This window comes from Nilaparvata lugens, chromosome 12 (assembly GCF_014356525.2).
Source record: "Nilaparvata lugens isolate BPH chromosome 12, ASM1435652v1, whole genome shotgun sequence".
Taxonomy (NCBI): Eukaryota; Metazoa; Arthropoda; class Insecta; order Hemiptera; family Delphacidae; genus Nilaparvata; species Nilaparvata lugens.
Genome location: NC_052515.1, coordinates 11,004,562 through 11,024,552, shown reverse-complemented (window position 1 = coordinate 11,024,552; position 19,991 = coordinate 11,004,562). Strand labels below are relative to the sequence as shown.

The following is a 19,991-nucleotide window of genomic DNA, read 5'->3' as shown; positions in this document are numbered from 1 at the left end:
CCATCACTTTCATATAAATCTTATTAAACAAGGTACAGAGCTGGTTTTGGTGAATGTCATTAATTATATGATAGAGAAAAGATAGCATGAGCTATGCTATGCTATATTTCTCTATGGTAATTAAACTTACAAAGAATATATTTTTTCCTGATTGAACAATACATTTTCATAAGATTGAATGAATATTCTGTAAGTTCATTGAAGGCTATTTACACATAGAGTCTACAAACAATTCTGGTAATTCTTCAGAGGTGTGGGAATGAAAAAGGATGGAGTTATCAGTTTTGTCTTATGACAGCAAACCAGTGATATGCTGACTATAAAATGCGAATTTTGAAGTTTTTTTTTATTTACAACTACATTCCAGGTCTTGAAAATATATTGCATTTATAAACATTACAATTATAAAATTGCGAAGTCACAAAATAAAAATAGAGAAGAGAAGATCAACTTAGTATTTTTTCCATGAACTACCAATTGCATGAAACTTGAACAGCTTGGAAAGATTTGAAACTTGAACAGTTTGAACAGATTCTCAACATTATTTCGAAATTCTATCAATATGTCAAGGATTTCAACGTTCTTTAGTTGCAATGTAGATTTGAAAAGATGACCTTGAACGGTATTGAAGTTGGGTTGATTGGAGCAGCACCTGATACAAATAAGTAGAAGTGAGCCTAATTCAATTTGAACTAGAACACTAATTTTTCAAGAGCAATAATTATCATGACTTGATAACGTTCGAAAGAACTGAAACGAAACCAATAGAAGAAAACGAAATTTTCGTTTGTGATTTTTTAAATCTTGAATTTCAAAAAGAAAAATTGTAATCAATTTAAACAACAGAATTCGTACTCAACTTGATAGTTTTCCGTTATAATAATTTTATTTCTTTATATTATCCAATTAAAAATATTATTTCCAATTCCAAGTTATGATAAAATATGCGATAAAGGTAAAATGAAAGAGATGTTTCCAAATGCACATAATTATTTGACAGCATTTCATTTATTTCACCTAAATATGGATAAATTCCACATTTTTGTACCTATATTAAATCTTTGTGTCTAGTGTAAAATCACATTTTTGTATAGTAATATCATATTACTTCTTCTCACACTGTATTGTAATTTCAGTTTTGACATTCAATTCGTTCAATCGGTATTATATTCATGGTAGGCTACTTCGCCGTTAAATTGTTTTATACAGCATAATATTTTCAATAGCATAAGCTGATCTCTTTATTGAAATAGAAAACTAGATTTGAAGACATTTTGATGTGATAGCCTTTTATCATTAATACTAGTTGGTCAGATCTAAAATGATATGAGAATTGAATCTTAGTTCCTCTTCCCTAGTCTTAACCGATGGTACAGTACATAAATTATACAGAATGAGTTATTAGATTATTCTCTAACAATAACAAGATGACGTGTGATACGATTTGAATAGGCTACATTATAATACATGCATATATCATGCATTATAAAAAGCTACTCTAAACTGAAGTATCATATACTAATCAGAGTAGAGATTTAGAATGAATAAAATCCATTCATTAGAAATTAACTATTTTTATTTTTTCAAACTATTGTTCCTAATTATTTTCTTCATTCATTACTAGATGATAACTGTTGTGTAGAATTTCAATCACAAATCGAATGAATTTATATTAATTATCAAGTAGAGATTAATTCAGCAATGGTAATTAACCTATATCTATTCCCAGTAAATTCAGAATCTTCATGTAAAATTGCAAGTTAATCAGTTCATTATAAGAGTGATAATGCGTCAATCGTGTATTTCCTATCCCATACATACATGTATATAGCCTATATGCCAATTCCTTCCTCTATAATATTATAGATTTCCTCCTATTTTTATTATTTCCTAATAATTTGTGCTCTTTATTGTATTTTCAGGCAATCCTGCTATGCGGCTGCGATGCTTCCGCGGTATGAAAAAATGAAATTTCTTTTTAGTTTAAATATTTCAATATTCATAACAAAATCTTTTATTATTGTTATCTTATATTAATATTTTTATAATTCTCAAAAATAATCCCATTTTCAGTAACACAACGAATCAATCAATTTTAATGTTGACACACAACAAGCTTTGGTTAGCGTGCAAGGCTCTTTGAACCTTTGGATCCTTGAATCCGTCCCTTCAAAACATAAAATAACTACCTAGTAGCTCTGTGATCAGTTGACCTCACGCAGTTTTCTCATCCACAAGTATGTCACCTGCTCTAGTTGATTCACAATTCATAGTTGAATAATAATTTACTCTCAAAAATGTTATTTGTTTTCTCCAAGATCAAAAACTCACTTATGTTATTAAACTCAGTTCACGTTTGAATTTGTATCCCACATGATGATTTATCCAGTTTCGTGATAATATTCCCATCTGATAAAAATATTTCTCAACTATTTTTAAAATAATTTTTTTCAATCAAGAATATTATAATTTCTTCGGCATTATTCAGTGAATTTGATCATTTTTCATTTTATTCTCAATCACCTGTTAATTTTTTTTTCAAATGTGAGCATATTGATACTAATGGGCACGCATCGTCATAAAAATATTGAAAGCCTACTACCTTATAGAAATAGACACGGCCAGACATCTGTGTAATGCATGCAATGAATAATCCACTTGTCAGCTGATTGATTGTGAATAATTTTATAGTCTTATTGATCCTATCTTCAAAGTAGGTAGATGATATAGTGATATCAGAGTATGGAGGAATTCCTTCTCCTTTCATATTATCCTTAAAGTGCAAAATTTCAAAAAAAAACCTTGAGTGTACATCGACGCGCCGTAAATAATAATTTTATAAGGGACTCCTCACCAACAAAAGCCATACGAATTTATTTTATTTAGTAAAAAAGAAATATTTCTCCCAAATCTCATCGAATTCTTATCAACACGTTTGACTGTGAATGCGTTACATAGGCCTACATACAGACAAACGAAAGAAAAACCCACTGCGTTCGGTCAATTATTTAGTTTTTATATAAAGCGACCTACATCAATTCCTAGCTACACATTATATAATTTTGCCGGAAACAATAACTTCTTGAATCTGTCAACTTTTTAATTTCTTGCCCAGTAAAAAGATTGATGAATTACAGTATTATAATGGAGTGGAGATGGAATTAAAATAATAAATACTTGGTTAGAAATTTATTTCTTTATTTATTCAATAGAGCAAGAACATACAAAATATTATTATACTTATTGTAGAATTATTATACTTATTGTAGCTAAATTCAATCATTATAAAAACAAATTAGACGAAGTCTCAAACAATCCCAAGAAGTTTTGGTCAACTGTAAATGAAGTTTCTGGTAGACCTAATAAAAAGCTAGCATTTCCGGTCGATGTTTTCGCGCAGGATGGCGGACTCAACAGAATGCTACCGATGTTAGCATCAATTTCAATAAGTTTTTCGCCTCAGTGGGGAAGAGCTTGGCCGACTCGCTAACTCCTATGGGTGAGCAAGAAATAAATGATTCCGATCATGCTGTCGAGTCCCTATTTGAATTCCAGCCTGTTACACAAGATGAGCTTAAGAACGTAATTGATAGCATGAGAGGTAATAGCGCCCCAGGCCACGATAGTATACCTGCTACTGTAGTTTTCTCCAAGATCAAAAACTCACTTATGTTATTAAACTCAGTTCACGTTTGAATTTGTATCCCACATGATGATTTATCCAGTTTCGTGATAATATTCCCATCTGATAAAAATATTTCTCAACTATTTTTAAAATATTTTTTCTCAATCAAGAATATTATAATTTCTTCGGCATTATTCAATGAATTTGATCATTTTTCATTTTATTCTCAATCACCTGTTAAATTCGTTTTTTTTTAAATGTGAGAATATTGATACTAATAATGGGCACGCATCGTCATAAAAATATTGAAAGCCTACTACCTTATAGAAATAGACACGGCCAGACATCTGTGTAATGCATGCAATGAATAATCCACTTGTCAGCTGATTGATTGTGAATAATTTTATAGTCTTATTGATCCTATCTTCAAAGTAGGTAGATGATATAGTGATATCAGAGTATGGAGGAATTCCTTCTCCTTTCATATTATCCTTAAAGTGCAAAATTTCAAAAAAAAACCTTGAGTGTACATCGACGCGCAGTAAATAATAATTTTATAAGGGACTCCTCACCAACAAAAGCCATACGAATTTATTTTATTTAGTAAAAAAAAAATATTTCTCCCAAATCTCATCGAATTCTTATGAACACGTTTGACTGTGAATGCGTTACATAGGCCTACATACAGACATATACGAAAGAAGATCTTACTGCGTTCGGTCAATTATTTAGTTTTTATATAAAGCGACCTACGTCATCAAATCCCAGCTACACATTATATAATTTTGCCGGAAACAAAAACTTCTTGAAACTGTCAACTTATTAATTTCTTGCACAGTGAAGAGATTGATGAATTACAGTATTATAATGGAGTGGAGATGAAATTAAAATAATAAATACTTGGGTAGAAATTTATTTCTTTATTTATTCAATAGAGCAAGCACATACAAAATATTATACCTTAAAATATTAATATTATTATACTTTATTGTAGAAGGTGTTGACACGATCACCATTCAAGTTGATTATGATTTTATTTTTTTGCGATAAATGAATAAAAGTTCAGATTCTTGATACTGTATTGTGTTAGCCCACATAGAATCAATGCATGGGGGCATGTTACAATAATAGTGTATGATTACAATTATACAAGTTGAATTTCAAAAACACTTTTGACGAAGTGAAAATGCACTTAATATTGTAGTGACGATCGTTTTGACCTTGTGTGGGTCATCATCAGACTGTAGAAAATCACACTAATATCAAGGTTATGATTGTATAACCTTGGTTAGAGTATATGGTTATGTAAACCTTGATTATGTACCTATAACATTGATATTAGATTAAGTTTCTACAGTTTTTAAAATTCAAGTTTAATCTCATTAGTGGAAAAGTATGGATATACAGTACAGTAATTTTACTACTTTTTCTAGCTTTTTCTACATTTTGTATGTATGTTTGTGTAATACTATTGTTCACCATCATTGCTGTAGTTATTGTTGTAATTTCACACACAATTTTTTGAGTAGAAATTGTGGAAAAAGATCAGTAAAACTACTAGGGATTAACCTTGATTCCAAACTCACTTGGAGTACCCACACTGAAGCTCTTTGCAGTCGCCTATCCAGAGAAATATTCTTATTGAAGAGGTTGAAATTGTGTACTAGTGCTGGTTTAACGTTGATGGCATATTTTGCTCTTTTCCACTCTCATTAACAGTATGGTACCCTATTGTGGGGCATTTCAAGTGGTGCCAGTGACATATTTTTGTGTCAGAAAAGAGCTCTGCAAACCATTTTTAATCTTGGTAGAATGGATTCCTGCAGGCCATTCTTTAAAAGAAACGGCATATTGACTTTGCCCTGTATATTTATGCTGCAAGCTCTGACATTTGTCAAAGATAATCTGAGGCAATTCGATCTAAGATGCGATGTACATCAGCACTTTACAAGAGAGCGTAAACAAATAAATACCGGACGGGTACGACTTTCCAAAACCGAATATGTATGTATATATCGGTATAAAATTATTTAATAAACTGCCTGAAAGTATCCGTGATAAAAACTCTAGATCGTTCAGGTACGCAATTTCCAAACTATTCAAAAATAGGGCTTTTTATTCGATTGAGGAGATGTTAGCAGCTGATATTCCATGTTAATATTTGACCTCTATTATAATATTGTTATTGCCAATTAAAAATATGACTGTATACAACTGTGAAGATACTAAGTACACGGGACTGTTGGCTGTGATAGTATTTCTCTGTTTTGAGTACCATGTGAAATGTATGTATAATGTAGGCCTATATGTTTACCTGATGACTTTGTCAATACATCTATTTGTTCACGGCAATAAAAACATTTTGAATTTTTTTTTTTTTTTTCAGAATTTCCTTTTTTTCACATGCTTTATGTTTTTTTTCTAGATGAGGTATGCTTCCGGTTTCCAAAACAACGAGAGACAGTCCTCCGAACAGGAATCGTACAGCAGATCTGCTCAATCAAGTGAGAAGAGCAGCTCAGGAGTGAGTAGCCTACACAGTATTTATGTTTTAGTATCAGTAGCCTAACTATCTATATACAGTATCAGTATGTGCGTACAGACTTTCGCTCTGCTCCGCAACCGAACGTCACTCCAGTAGAGCGATTGATGATCGACCGGCGAGCAAGAGTGGTTCGACCGGGGAACGCGAGAAGATCTAACATCTTCCGTAAAGTTCATGATGGGTGCGTGGGCGGAGCGACTGTGGTTCGATGGAGGAACGAGGGCGATACGAGGGCGGAGCGTGCTCGGTGCGGGTTGGAAGCGCGTATAAATGTGTACGCAGCTTTAACCTTCTAGGACCCCCAGGTCCTATAAGTACATTCAAATTCCAATAGCTTCAAACTCTTAGGGCCGGTTTCCGAGCTCGGGATTTGGCTAAGTTCTAGACTTTAAACAGCTGGAGTCAGAAAATTGGCTTTCCAAAACGGGGCGTAGTTGTAGTCATTGTCATAGTCACATTTGAATTAAATTTAAAAAAAACTAGAAAATTAAACACAAAATAAAATAATGAGAAAATAGTGTAAAGTTTCAGCTAATTTGAATTATTTATAAATGTTTAAGGAAAAACGTTTCCTATTACAGAAATGAGAAAATAAAAACTGCAACTACTGTTATAAAAACTGCGACTACACCCCGTTTTGGGAAGCTAATTTTCTGACTCCAATTGTTCAAAGTCTAAAACTTAGCTAAATCCGAACTTAGCTAGAGGACATATTCACAGCTGAAATACAAGGAATAGGATCAGAATAATAGACGTGCCCTTTACAAGATTGAGAAAGATTTTGACCAGTCCTGGCTACTAAACTTATCTTCAAAACTTTTCAATATCCTCCCTATTACAGTTCGGGAACTACGGTACCAATTGTTTCATTCAGAAAAAGATAGGAGAATCTCATTTTAAAGAATCCCATTTATTCTTTTTATGAGTTCCTTCATCTGCCTGTTCCATATTGAATATTTCTAGACTAAAGTTTTTTATGTCATTTCTCTTGTGTTGGGTCTGATTTTATTAATTCTCATAATTCTCATGGGGACCCTTCAATAAGTTGGAGCCTGTTGTAGATATAATAGGCCTACTGTAACTTTCAGGATAAGCTATTGGTCGAATACTCTAACTTTTGACGTACAACTGAATTTCGACCCCTCATAAGGGGGCTTGTGACTTTGGGGTTGTAACTCGAATATTTTTAATGTATACACCCATTGTGTGGTACATCATTTCAAAGGCCTTTTTAAAACAAGAATGATGGCATCAATAAAAATGTTCTATGATATATTTGTATCCAAAATGGCGGCTGATTGAAGCTTTAGTTCTTAAAGAAATAATAATTATTTACAAAGTTCAATCATGCCGCCATTTTGGATATAATTATCATAGAAATTTTAAATTTTTATTGATGTCATCTTTCTTATTTTAGAGAGGCCTTTAAAATGATGTACCACACAATGGGTGTTTATATTTAAAATATTCGAGTTACAATAATTAAGTAGGCTAATTTAATAGTTACGTTATAATGACAGTGTTTGATAAGCAATGATATAGCGATCGTTTCCTATCATTCAACAAAGCGGATAGCGCTATCTCTTTCTCGCTTTGCTCTGTTGCCAGATCGTCTTTTAACAATGTAGACTTAATTATTAACAAAATATTTTATCTTAATTATGAAAATTCATCATGGAATTATTGAAAAATGGAATTTCTTGCTTAATAAAATATAATTGATTATTGTAAACAAGAATGAACAGTTATTATTAGCCTACATCAACAAATCTGTATCAGCTACCGTTTATAGAAGGAATTGACAAGACAGAGGATCGGCAACGTTGTTCTCCTATCTTTCTTCACTGCCATTATAACGTGTGGACTTTACTATTGTACCGTATTGTTACTTATTAATAGGTAGCTATCATATTAATAGATTAATATTTGAATTTCAGTTTGAGTGTTGATTGTACCCATTAAGTAGGAACAAATACCTTTATATGTGAAGCATTAAAAAACTTTTCTTTTTTCTCATTATTTTAACATTTCAAGTAAAAAATATTAATCAATGTTTTATTCTTATTTCCAGTACCAAATGGGTGAAATGGTGAGTGATTTCAATTATTTGTTAAATGTATTAGTTATTATATTTTATCTATTTATGCATAGTTATTATGTGTAGTATAAAATTCATTCAATGAATTATGAGAAATGAAATTTTATGGACAGATAACCATCAAACATGTTCCTTCTAAATTCAAGCTCACTTCATAAGTTATTCTCAATGTACTTAGAATACATTGTAACTAGAGTGTATTCTGGGTAGGCCTACATTGGGTATTCTGACAGATTTGTGGTTTTTAGTAAGGCAGCATATTATCCTAATATCAGACCGATCATAGGCCAACTTGTAACACAAATAAATCAAGTCTGATATAACAATCATGTATGGGCCTATATTTTTCTAATTTTGGAAAAAAATCCAATATTGTGTAATATTTTTTATTGTATTACAAGTTTTAAACTGATGTTTGACAAGTTGGTAATTATTTCAGATTCTGGTATTCTAAAGCCGCGTTTACACCACAGTTATTAACAAAATTTTAATAACTTAATCCTTATAGATTCTATTAGATTGAACGGAACTTGACAATCACATAAATATGTTCATCATGTGTATGATAAGTTATGTTCAATCTAATGATTAGTACTGATTCAGTTTTTTTTTTGTTCATTTCTTTTTTTCTATTATTTTCCTCTTCTTTCATTGTAATTTTTCAATATTCTTCTTTCTGTACTCTTACTATGTATAATGAACTATTGTAATTGTGTTGTTATGGAAGCAATTTTGGGAGAAATCCTGTATGCTTCCATGTTTTTCATAATAAATAAATAAATAAATAAATAAATAAATAATAGAATCTATTAGGATTAAGTTATTAACATTTTTTAATAACTTTTATGTAAACACAGCTTAACAGATTTGTAGTTTTTATTAAGACATTATAATATTACTGTATCCCAATATCAGACCGATCATAGACCAACTAGTATTAACATAATACATTATTATTTTTTTTTTCAATTTTGAAAATATTTCCAATATTGTGTAATATATTATTTTCCATTATATTACAAGTTTTAAACTTATGTTTGACAAGTTGGTATTATTTCAGATAGATAAACGACATTAATTTATTATTTGATGCATTTTTCTAAACTATCGAATAAATTCTATTTTCAGGCCTCTGCTGGTGTGGGAATGTCATCTGTAAGTTTGTAAAACTTTATTATAAACTGGATAAATTAATTCATAAAGTATTAATAGCTTAGCCCGTAATGTAATAATGAAACTACGGTATATCAATAGATACAGAGAAAATGTTCCAAAAATAGACCTACAAGTATAAAGTATTGAAATGTTCTATATTTAATTCGAATAATATAACATCTTATTTTATTTTACTACGGTAGGTCTACTTTAATTGTTTAATTATAATAGAAATAATAGTAGCCTTTCTAAACTGTTTTACATCAACACTAGTAGTTCCAGCACTCATGCCATTTTCAATTGTCAAAATCAATTATTATTTTTTCTCAGTAAACAAATATTTTTTTCTTTTCTAGAAGCTTGCTCGTTTTATAATATTATACTATTCAAATATTGTATCATGATTTTGGCACTTGAAAATGGTATGAGTGCTGGAACTACTAGTGTTGATGTAAAACAGTTTAGAAAGGCTACTAGTTATTTCTATAATAATTAAACAATTAAAGTAGACCTACCGTAGTAGGTCTACGGTGCTGAAACTAATACAGTAGTTAATTTACCATCAAAATGTTCAAAAATTTACTTCTTAGTTATTCAGATGATATTTTTTTTGTATTATTGGTAATCTGAAGTATATTTAATTTCAATTATTCATTGTACCTAAGGAAATAAAATTAAATTTGATTTTGTTTGAAGATGGGATATTGAGAACTGATAAACGCTCATATTGAAAATCAATGCAAATTCATACCATACACTATCAGTTGTAACTGTAAACTATTAAAATAAATGTAAAGAAATAATAGAATTATAAAAAATATTATTCTATGATAATATTGAATTGAATGTAGTACCTTAATTTATATTGTCAGAAGATTGTAGCTTGTTTTTTAGACTGCTGAGAACTATAGCCTACTTTTAGAGATTAAATCTACACGAGGATTTACACCCGTGTTTCGTATGAACACTTTAAGCCGTTGGTCCCGGCTGCTGTCTAGAAACAGTCGAAAAGTCATATCAGAGGCCTTGGATTTAATATGGGCGGCCTGAACACTCTGACACCAGACCTGGGCTAGCCGTTATAGGTCACACGATAATAATATTATTATTATTATCAAGTGACTTCAAAACTTTAGGCTATATTATACTTTATGGTAGCGCTAATGTAATTCCGTGGTCATTTTTGAGTAACAACCTTCAAAGATGACTTAATATCTTCGTTGAGACTAGTAATAATGAGAACACAATCTTAATAAGTCAAAGAATCACAGGCAAACACCTTGATGACAATAGCCTACATTTGCGCCCGGACTACTGCAAATATTAGATAAAACGATACCTGTGCAAATTATAAAATTCCCACACTCATTAATAATTTTAAGTTGTGTAATTCCAAATAATCCATTGAATAAATAAATGTTATCCCTTTTTCCCAGGGTTATGGCGGAAGCGGTTACAGTAGTGGAGGTGGATACCAAGTAAGTACATTTTTTTTCAATTTTGTTTCAATTTATTTTTCCAATTTTCAATCAAAATTCGGGAATGAAATAGTAAGTAATATAAGCCTGTTTTTCCATTTCTAATAACTTCATGATTATATGTTTTGTCTCTGTTGTATAAATAAATGAAAAAATTTAAGACAATGAAGTACTTTCAAATATTACCATGAAAGTTATCTATTGTGAAATCGGACTACCAACTTTAGAATAATATCAGAATATAAGCTCTTGCTTGATATTTTTCCCGGTGTTTGAATCTTTACTGACCTTCAATTCGCATTTTCACTGTCAAGTCTTTATTATATTTATATAATTAAATAATCTGCTTAAGGCCTACTAATGCCTCTCACTGTCATTCAAAGCTGTTCTGCTACATTATACATATTTCTTATTTATTTATTTACAATGCAAATGTCACTAATGTAATACCATTGGTACCTAGATGAAATAATAAGATAGTGATTGAAGTTGCTTTCTATGACGAAACACTATATAATAACATTGTTGTAGTTCTGACACTGTGTTACTTGTAAATATTTGAAAAAAACACTTACTTTTGTTGGAGTATTGAGGAATGCATTTCACTCCTGAAGAAGGCTGATGAAGCTCCTCTTCAGGAGTGAAATGCATTCCTCGAGACTCCAACAAAAGTAAGTGTTTTTTTCAAATATTTACAAGTAACACAGTGTCAGAACTTCAACAAAGTTAATAAGATAGTCCTTGAACTATTTTTCTTCCAAATTTATTCTACATATTACACCAACACAACGCACAAAAAGCCAATAATTATGTTGAATGTGTATAGGTACCTATTTTTAGTTTGTTTTTCGTTCAATAAATAAACTTGATAAACAATTTATTGTTATATTTCAAAATCCAAATATCTCTGCATTCAGCTATTATACCCAGTAAATGGATAGAGAATAAAAGTGTTCACTTTTGTTATAAGTTTTTAATCTTGTGTCATTTTGTGAAATTAGAAATATACTTCTATTCCAAGTCATGATCATGGTGCTAGGAACTTTGGGACCAATACCTTTTGGAACCAATACTTTTTGGGACTGAAGGGTTCCGACATAGAAGAGAATGGCTCTTCGCAGGTAGAGTCAGGTGTCTCCAACAGGTAGTCGGACATTGTTCTTCAACTCAGAGGCGTTGAACACTTATTAGAATAAATTAGCAAGTCAGTTGCAGACCTAATCAACTTTAAACTATATAAATATTTATTCAATAGACTTCATATATTCATTTATTCAGACTTTTAAGTTGAATTATTATTCCCGCTACTTGATCGGAAAATATGAGTTTTTAGTTTTCATTGAATCAAGAGAAAGAGGCATTTTTAAAATGTCTGTAATAGAAATAGATTGCTTATTTACTCAGTACACAGAACTATTTTTAAAAATTATTTTTATTCAGTGACAAAAGCGTGTGACCCGGTCGAAAGGGCTGACTATTGCTTGCTAAACACCTGACCTCATACTCCCATCTTCTATAAATAGAAATATAAATCTGAGTACTCTTTTAAATTATTTCGTCACGACATGTTTCAACATATCCCATCAAACAGACATATTAATCAACCAAACATGTCCCATTTTCTGTTTAAATTGAATTCTACAACAATATAATTATATACAAAGTGCGCCAGAGAAACTTACTTATTTGAAAGGTCAATAAAAACGAAAGTACTTTAGATATTGTTTCAATCTTTTTTTTTATATAAGAATACAATATCACCATTTTTTCCATTCAGTCTTTAAAATGAGATCAGACCAATGGCGACCATTGACCTTTGTCATTCAGACCATAGCGCAAACACTGATAAAGTCGATTTTGGAAATTTCGTTGCAGTATATCAATCGGTATGCCAACAGGCAACGGCGTCGCGAATGTTGTTCCGAGGTGTGCCTATGGTCCGTGGTCGAAATAGACATAGACCAGGGATTTCAAATAACCCCATGAGGAAACGCATGTGGAAATGAGCCTTGTCAAATTACCGCATCTTCAGGCAGGTTGTCAATCAGCATATCACATGCATTTTGACGGGCAACAAAATCGCGTTCAGTCAATTCTTGAACAACAATCAATCTATGGGGGTAAAGTTGAAGGTTTTCATGGAAAATTCGTCGAACAGTGGAGTCAGAAATTGCTATAGCAGCTGCATGTTTGTGAGCCGAACGCCGGGGAGAATGCTCAACTGACTGCCTCACTCTTTCGATATTTTCTGGAGTTCTGATGGTTCGTTGAAGTCCATTTCTGGGTTTAGCGACACTTCCACACTCCTCAAATGAGTTAACCCACGACAGAATCGAATTATGGCCAGGAACGAGTCTGTGGGAAGAAATTTAACCCATGACAGAATCAAACTATGGCCAGGAACGAGTCTGTGGGTAGGAATTTAACCCACGACAGAATCAAATTATGGCCAGGAACGAGTTTGTGAGGAGGAATTTCAAATCGAGCGCTGAAGGTGATCGACCATTAGAAAAGAAGCTATCAACTGCGAAGGCCCGCTGCTCTTTAGACCGACGCATGATGGCTATTTACTTGAGGGAGGATAAATTTGAAAACTTCCCCCTCTAGATGCGCCCCCTCTACACGACCAATTCAACGCACGGGAATTTTTTCAAATAAGTAAGTTTCTCTGGCGTACCTTGTACTATATCTTCAGACTTGGTCCCAAAATTCCTGGGCCCAAAATTCCTGGTCCCAAAGTTCCGGCCACCCACAATCAATACCTCAGCATTCAGCTATGATTCCCAGTAAATTACTATAGAATGAAAAAATTTTTTTTCTATTATCAGTTTGTAATCTTGTGTCATTATTTTGTGTTTTGTTGCAGCAAGGAGTAGGTTACAGTGGATGTGATAGTGATTACAGCAGCGGGGGAATCGGGGGCATTGTCAACACAGCTACGGGTCTTGCTAGTTCCGTCACCGGTATGGCCGGCGGTTTGGGTGGTGGCGGCGGTTTAGCCGATGTTGGAGGTGTAGTGAATACCGTCAGCGGTTTAGCCGATGTTGGAGGTTTAACGAATACCGTCAGCGGTTTAGCCGATGTTGGAGGTGTAACGAATACCGTCGGCGGTTTGGTCAATGGCATCGCTGGAGGCGGAGCCGGTGGCGGTCTTTTGGGAGGAGTTTTGGGAGGCGGTGATGGAGGCTGTGGAGGAAACTGTGGAGGAAACTGTGGAGGAAACTGTGGTGGACGCGGAGGTGGAGGCGGTGGCCTTTTGGGAGGTATTCTTGGGGGCGGGAGCGGGGGCGGCAGAGGTGCCAGAGTTAGCGCTCGTGTTTGTTAAACTGGATCACCGGTTAGAAATACTCCACCATCAATTCCTCCCCACAATATTTTATCACAGTGATTTGTTACTCCGGTTAGTTATTTGATCACAGCTTGAAGATTCGCCTCTCACAATTTGGGGACACATCATGACCTGTGTTACATTTAATCACCGGTTAGATTTCAACACTGGTTACAGTTTCTCTGAATGTAATTAATTGTCGTTTGGGTTTCATGCATATTATGTAAATGATTCTTGGGAAATCTTGTGTTCTTAATAAATAAATACAAAATGAAATCATTTTACAAATACTTTTAAAAATAGTTTTCCTCTTCCTTTTTGAAGTAAAGTTGAAGGTATTGGAGTCTATTCAAATAATTACTACAGTTGATTACAGAGAAATCGACCTAATCTTTTTGATGGATAGGCCTCACAGTAGTTGCAAGATAGAATATTCTATATCGAATGATTAATCATTCAGCACTATTATTTATTTATTTTACATTTCACAATACATATTAACTCAAGCATTATCCATAGAGTTATTTACAAGACATGCAAGTTTTTTTTCCAATTCCCAATAAATTAAATCTTTTCGTTTATGGGTGATGAAGCTTTTTTGAGTTTTATTCCTCAATTAAATTCATTTTGAAAATGACGAGTCTGAGTTTTAGGTGGAGTCCGAGCCACCAGGATAGTTACAAGAGCAATCAATGGTCACCCAGACAAAGTAAGCGTAGCTTAACCAATTCTTGGCACATCGCAAGTTTCAACACCCAATAAACATGTAAGCTAATGCTTTGCTTCTGGGAAATTATCTCTTAAAATATTGGAATTTTGAAAAAAATCACGTTATTTGCATGGTTTGTAGATAGCTTTGTGTGGGTAATTTGCTTAGCATCAAACCACAGCTTAGGGTTCATGCACAGATTTGTTATATGGAGTTGAAACATGGACGAAAATGATGAGTCTGTTATTACAGTACTGTTTTTGCTGCAAGTGGTTGAAACATGGACTTGAATTCTGAAGCCTCATAGTTGTTTTCTGTGAAATGGGAACACTAAACTATAAAATCTACAGTTCAAATATAAATTCAAATTATTCTCATTCAATAAATACAAAGAAAAAATTTACATTAATACATGCTCATAATACAAATAAACTACTCGCTTGGATAATGGAATTAATTTGGATAACGGCTCATCCCTCTGCAAAAGGGTCCTATATATAGATATAGTCCAGTGAACGAAAGATTATAGAGAGAAATGTTTGGAACACAATTTTCAACTCCACAGCTCTTTTAAGGATAGTAAGAGGATTAACATATCAAAAGTCCTCACCCTTACCCCCACCATTAAAAGCCATACGCTAATAATAATAATAATAATACCCTTACCCCCAGTGCTAAAGGGGTGGGGTTGGTTTGAAAGTACCATTTTTCATTTTTCACATATATCTCGGAAACTATGCATGTTATGAACATTTTGTAGTCTGTGCAAAATTGAAGCTTACAAAATTACCAACAAGTTACATTTACATTTTTACATTTTACAACATTTTTAAAACAAGTTTACATTTTTTCCATATCTCTCATAGTTTCTGAGATATCTGCTCTTGAAGGTGAGGCATTTTTTGAAAAAACACTTCTGCCTCCATTTTTTTCATCTTTTCGACCTTATAATTTTAGAACGATTGATGAAAATAATCCGTGCTGATTATGAGCTGATAAAGCATTAAATTATCTTTACCAGTAGGCTACCTTTATCTGTACCTTTAGCACAGGGGTAGGGGTGAGGAATTTTTATATGTTAATCCTCTTACTATCCTTAAAAGAGCTGTGGAGTTGAAAATTGTGTCCTTTATTTGAGCATTCGTTGTCTGGACTAATAGAGATATTTTTTATATGTGTTACACTCACTTTCTGCAAATGCATATGCAAGGATTTTTGAAAGGAATTAAACACAGACAGTGCCGGCTGCATAAAAGCCGGTTAAATTTCAATTGTGATTAATTTCACGAGAATCAATCACAGAAGCCTTCTTATAGAAAAAGCCTTCTCTGAATGGTTCTTGTTGAATTACTCACGGTCCCGGCTGAAGTATGACAGTAGTAAGGCCCATTGACGGCTTAAATAATATTTATCAGGCGGTGGGACCTTCCCGCAAGGGATTCCCCACCAACAAAAGCCATACGAATTTACTCTACTTTACTCACGGTCAAAATTTTAACCGGCTTTTGTGCAACCGGGACTCACTGATATTCAGTAAACCAAAATGAGTTGGTCGAAAAATTTGAATTTACAAGGTTAGAAATAGGATCCTTTTTATTGTGGCAGTGTTCTTTTTGTTTATTCTTCATTGAACTTGAATTTTAAAAACACTTATGGAGTGAAAATGCACTTACTTTGGTAATGAGGATCGTTTCGACCTGTTGTTGGTCATCATCAGACTGTAGGAATCTACTCTAATGTCTAATGTCTAAGTGTTTTTGAATCCAAATTTAATTTTAATAGTGAAAAAGTATGGATATGCAACAGAGTATTCTTTATTATTTTATTGGTTCATACAATAAGTACCGTACATCATCAAAATGATAGGGAGATAAAAATAAGGTACAGATGGAATTAAATAGAGAATGCATTTATTCAAATGCTAATTAATATATAATTATTATTTAACGAAAATCCTAAACAAATGCTGCAAATCACCCCGAAGACCTCCGCTACTGCAGACATTGACAACAGCTAGATGGAAATTCGATGAGAACTACTATCCAAAAATTGGCCGCTTTGGCTTCGTATTAAATGAGCACTGCTATCCAGAGATTGTCAGTTTGGTGTAAGGGTAAGCATTCCTGACTAGCAGTTGGGAGGTACCGGGTTCGATTCCCGGGCTGGCAACTAATTTTTGGATAGTAGTTCTCATCGAATTTTCATCTAGCTGTTAACCCTGTTGTCAATGTCTGCAGTAGCGGAGGTCTTCGGGGTGATTTGCAGCATTTGTTTAGAATTTTCGTTAAAAATAATTAAAAAAAAGGTAACCTTGTGCTATTCCTCTCCAAAATTTAGATCTATTTATCTAGTTCTATCTTTTTTGTTCTACTGTATTTATTATTTTGAAACCTATGCTCCCCAGCATTCACTGTTAGTATGGTGGAATGGGAAGCCTTGATGCTATTATACAGGCTCTAATGAATGCTGACAGATTTACGTGAACCTCACTGTAATAATTATTAAAAAATAAAGGCCCGGTTGCACAAAAGCCTGTTGAATTTTAATCATTATTAAATCTAACGAAACCAATGCTTTTTTGAGAAGAAGGCTTCTCTGATCGGTTCTCATGAAATTCAATCAACGATTGAAATTTAACAAACTTTCGAGGAACCGGGTCTATGATGTTTAAAGTGTATTATTACTATAATAATTAATTAAGAGATATGATGTTCATTCATCCATTATTTTGATATAGTACTTATTGTATAAATGAATAAAAAATGAATGATGGAAGAGTTATATCGGAGATAAACAAATTCCTTAACATCACAATGAAGCGAAGGAAGATAAAGTCTGGAATAGATGAGATATAAAATGGTGGGTATACAGTGAGATTCAATCTATTCTGACAGTATTGTTCAAATGAAAAACATTTATGACAGGGCGCCATTTAAAGGGGGGGCAGTGGGGGGGCCTAGGCCTCCCCCCAAGGAAGGATCAGATAACTAATGAAATTGCGGGTTTATCTACACGAATCCTTAGAATCTCACACTGATTTAACACTTTTTTTAAACAGCAGTAGTATAATTCCTTCTACAGTATCAACAAGCAATGATGTAGGAAAACTGGGTATGGAGTAATAAAGAGTATACGGTACCTATTCTTCTCTGTGGTATAGTTGAAGCTTAAATATGGAATAGGTACAATTACTGATCAGGGCACACTAAGTGAGTGATTGCAGAAATTTCAACGTGAGAATAACTAGTTGCAAGATGTTCACAGTGAAAGCAAAAGAAAGGGCACAATCAGACAATCAAAAATATATGTACAGGGTTGGTGAGAAAATTATGGGAACAGCTCAATGTTTCTTTAGCTTTTTAACAAAAAGTTATTTTCCAATTAGAATATGATCCCCAATGAAATTGTTGAAATTGTTATTGTAAAAGAAAAATTTATCTGCTTCCATGATTTTTAATAAATCTGTTTCAGTGTATTCCTACTTTAGGGCTTCTCAATAGGCCTATAAATCTAATGAATATTTCATGATTTAATAACTAATAATGTATATGCTTGTATTGATACTTCAACCAGATTTGTATAAAACTGGGGAAAATAATAACTTCTTCGAATGTAATATTTATGGGGAAAAACCAGGAACCTCTCTACCCTTGGGGTTATTATTCCTTCCCCCTTATTCCTCTTGGTTTTTGACCCCCCCCCCCTAAAATTTTGGTGAAATGGCGCCACTAATTGATGATAAAATACTGGCAGATGAATATTGCGAAAAACTACAGTGAAATTTACTTTAAACTGTCTAATGTAATAAAATTGATGGATAAATATGTAGCCTACTAAATGGGAAGTCACATAGCAAAGACAATAAGTTTTTATTCATCCAGTAGGATGAATATTCATCCTAGTAGGTGACTATTCTAGAGAAAGTCCTTGTGAGCATCCTACGAAAAGTCACAATAAATTCAATTGAAATAGTTTTGATATTTCTATTAATACTTTGGAAATGACATGAAAGCCAAGATTGTCGCATTTTCCAAGCGCAAAGACAAGCGTTACTACGAGGTGACTATTTTAGAGAAGTCCTCATGGACACCTCACAAAAATCACAATAAATTCGATTGAAATAATTTGATATTCATATTAATATTTTGGTAACAGCATGAATGCCAAAAGCCGTATTTTTTCAATAGAAAAACAAAGTGTATCGCAATAGTTGATTCATGAAAGAATGCTTCTTGATTATAGTAACCGCACGTGAAAAAGAACCATAAATCCAAGAAGAGTACATAATAAGTTGTAAACACTTTTCTGTGTGAATATATTTCTTATAATTTTGACCAATGAATCAAGTGTGCGAAATCAATAAATCTAAAAACGAGATCAGTTATTCAATACTCCTATGTAACTATTCACACTTAATAATAATAATAATTTTTATTTCCATTAAGATGTGTACAAAAAAACAAAAATTACACTTTATGAATAGTTGAGTGATACAAAAGTCTGTACATAGCTAATGTCGTGAAAAAAATCAAAAACAAAATATCACTTCTACACACACAAACATCTGAAAGGCAATAATTGGATACTCCCGAGGCAAACGCCTATATGGGAATCCCAGCATGAAAAAAAACAGAAACACACTTTTAATTTGTACCTATATGAACAAAAAGATAATAATGAACTGAGGTAAACTTATGTATTATTCACATTAAAATATTAAATGTTTGATTTAATTTGTTATTTTGTGGTAACGGTACTTGGTCGGGCTACAATAATTTATTATCAAATTAACTGAACATTCATTGTTCTGATAACTTTTGAGTTCTAGCATAGAGAAACGATAGCATAAGTAGATATCCCATGGTATAGGGCGTTTATGTCGCAACTTTTACTGTTATCCCAAGCCGATAGTTCACGTAGTTCTTTCCTATGCAGCTGTGTGACGCTGGTAGTCTCTCAAATTGTGCCGTTCATACACTATCACCCCAACAAAACAGTAAAAATTGACAATAATAGACAGTAATCGGCTTGAGATAACAGTAAAAGTTGCGAC

At 32.8% G+C, this 19,991-nt stretch overlaps 1 protein-coding gene across 1 annotated transcript in view; it reads left to right on the top strand.

Moving 5' to 3' along the window:
• Positions 1 to 19,991, top strand: part of LOC111051577 — a 46,223-nt gene that overhangs the window by 1,395 nt on the left and 24,837 nt on the right. The window contains exons 2-7 of the mRNA XM_039438883.1: positions 1,923 to 1,955; positions 6,051 to 6,149; positions 8,242 to 8,259; positions 9,397 to 9,423; positions 10,860 to 10,901; positions 13,768 to 13,773. Of these exons, the coding sequence (XP_039294817.1) occupies positions 1,923 to 1,955; positions 6,051 to 6,149; positions 8,242 to 8,259; positions 9,397 to 9,423; positions 10,860 to 10,901; positions 13,768 to 13,773 (225 nt within the window). The remainder of the gene's footprint in view (positions 1 to 1,922; positions 1,956 to 6,050; positions 6,150 to 8,241; positions 8,260 to 9,396; positions 9,424 to 10,859; positions 10,902 to 13,767; positions 13,774 to 19,991) is intronic.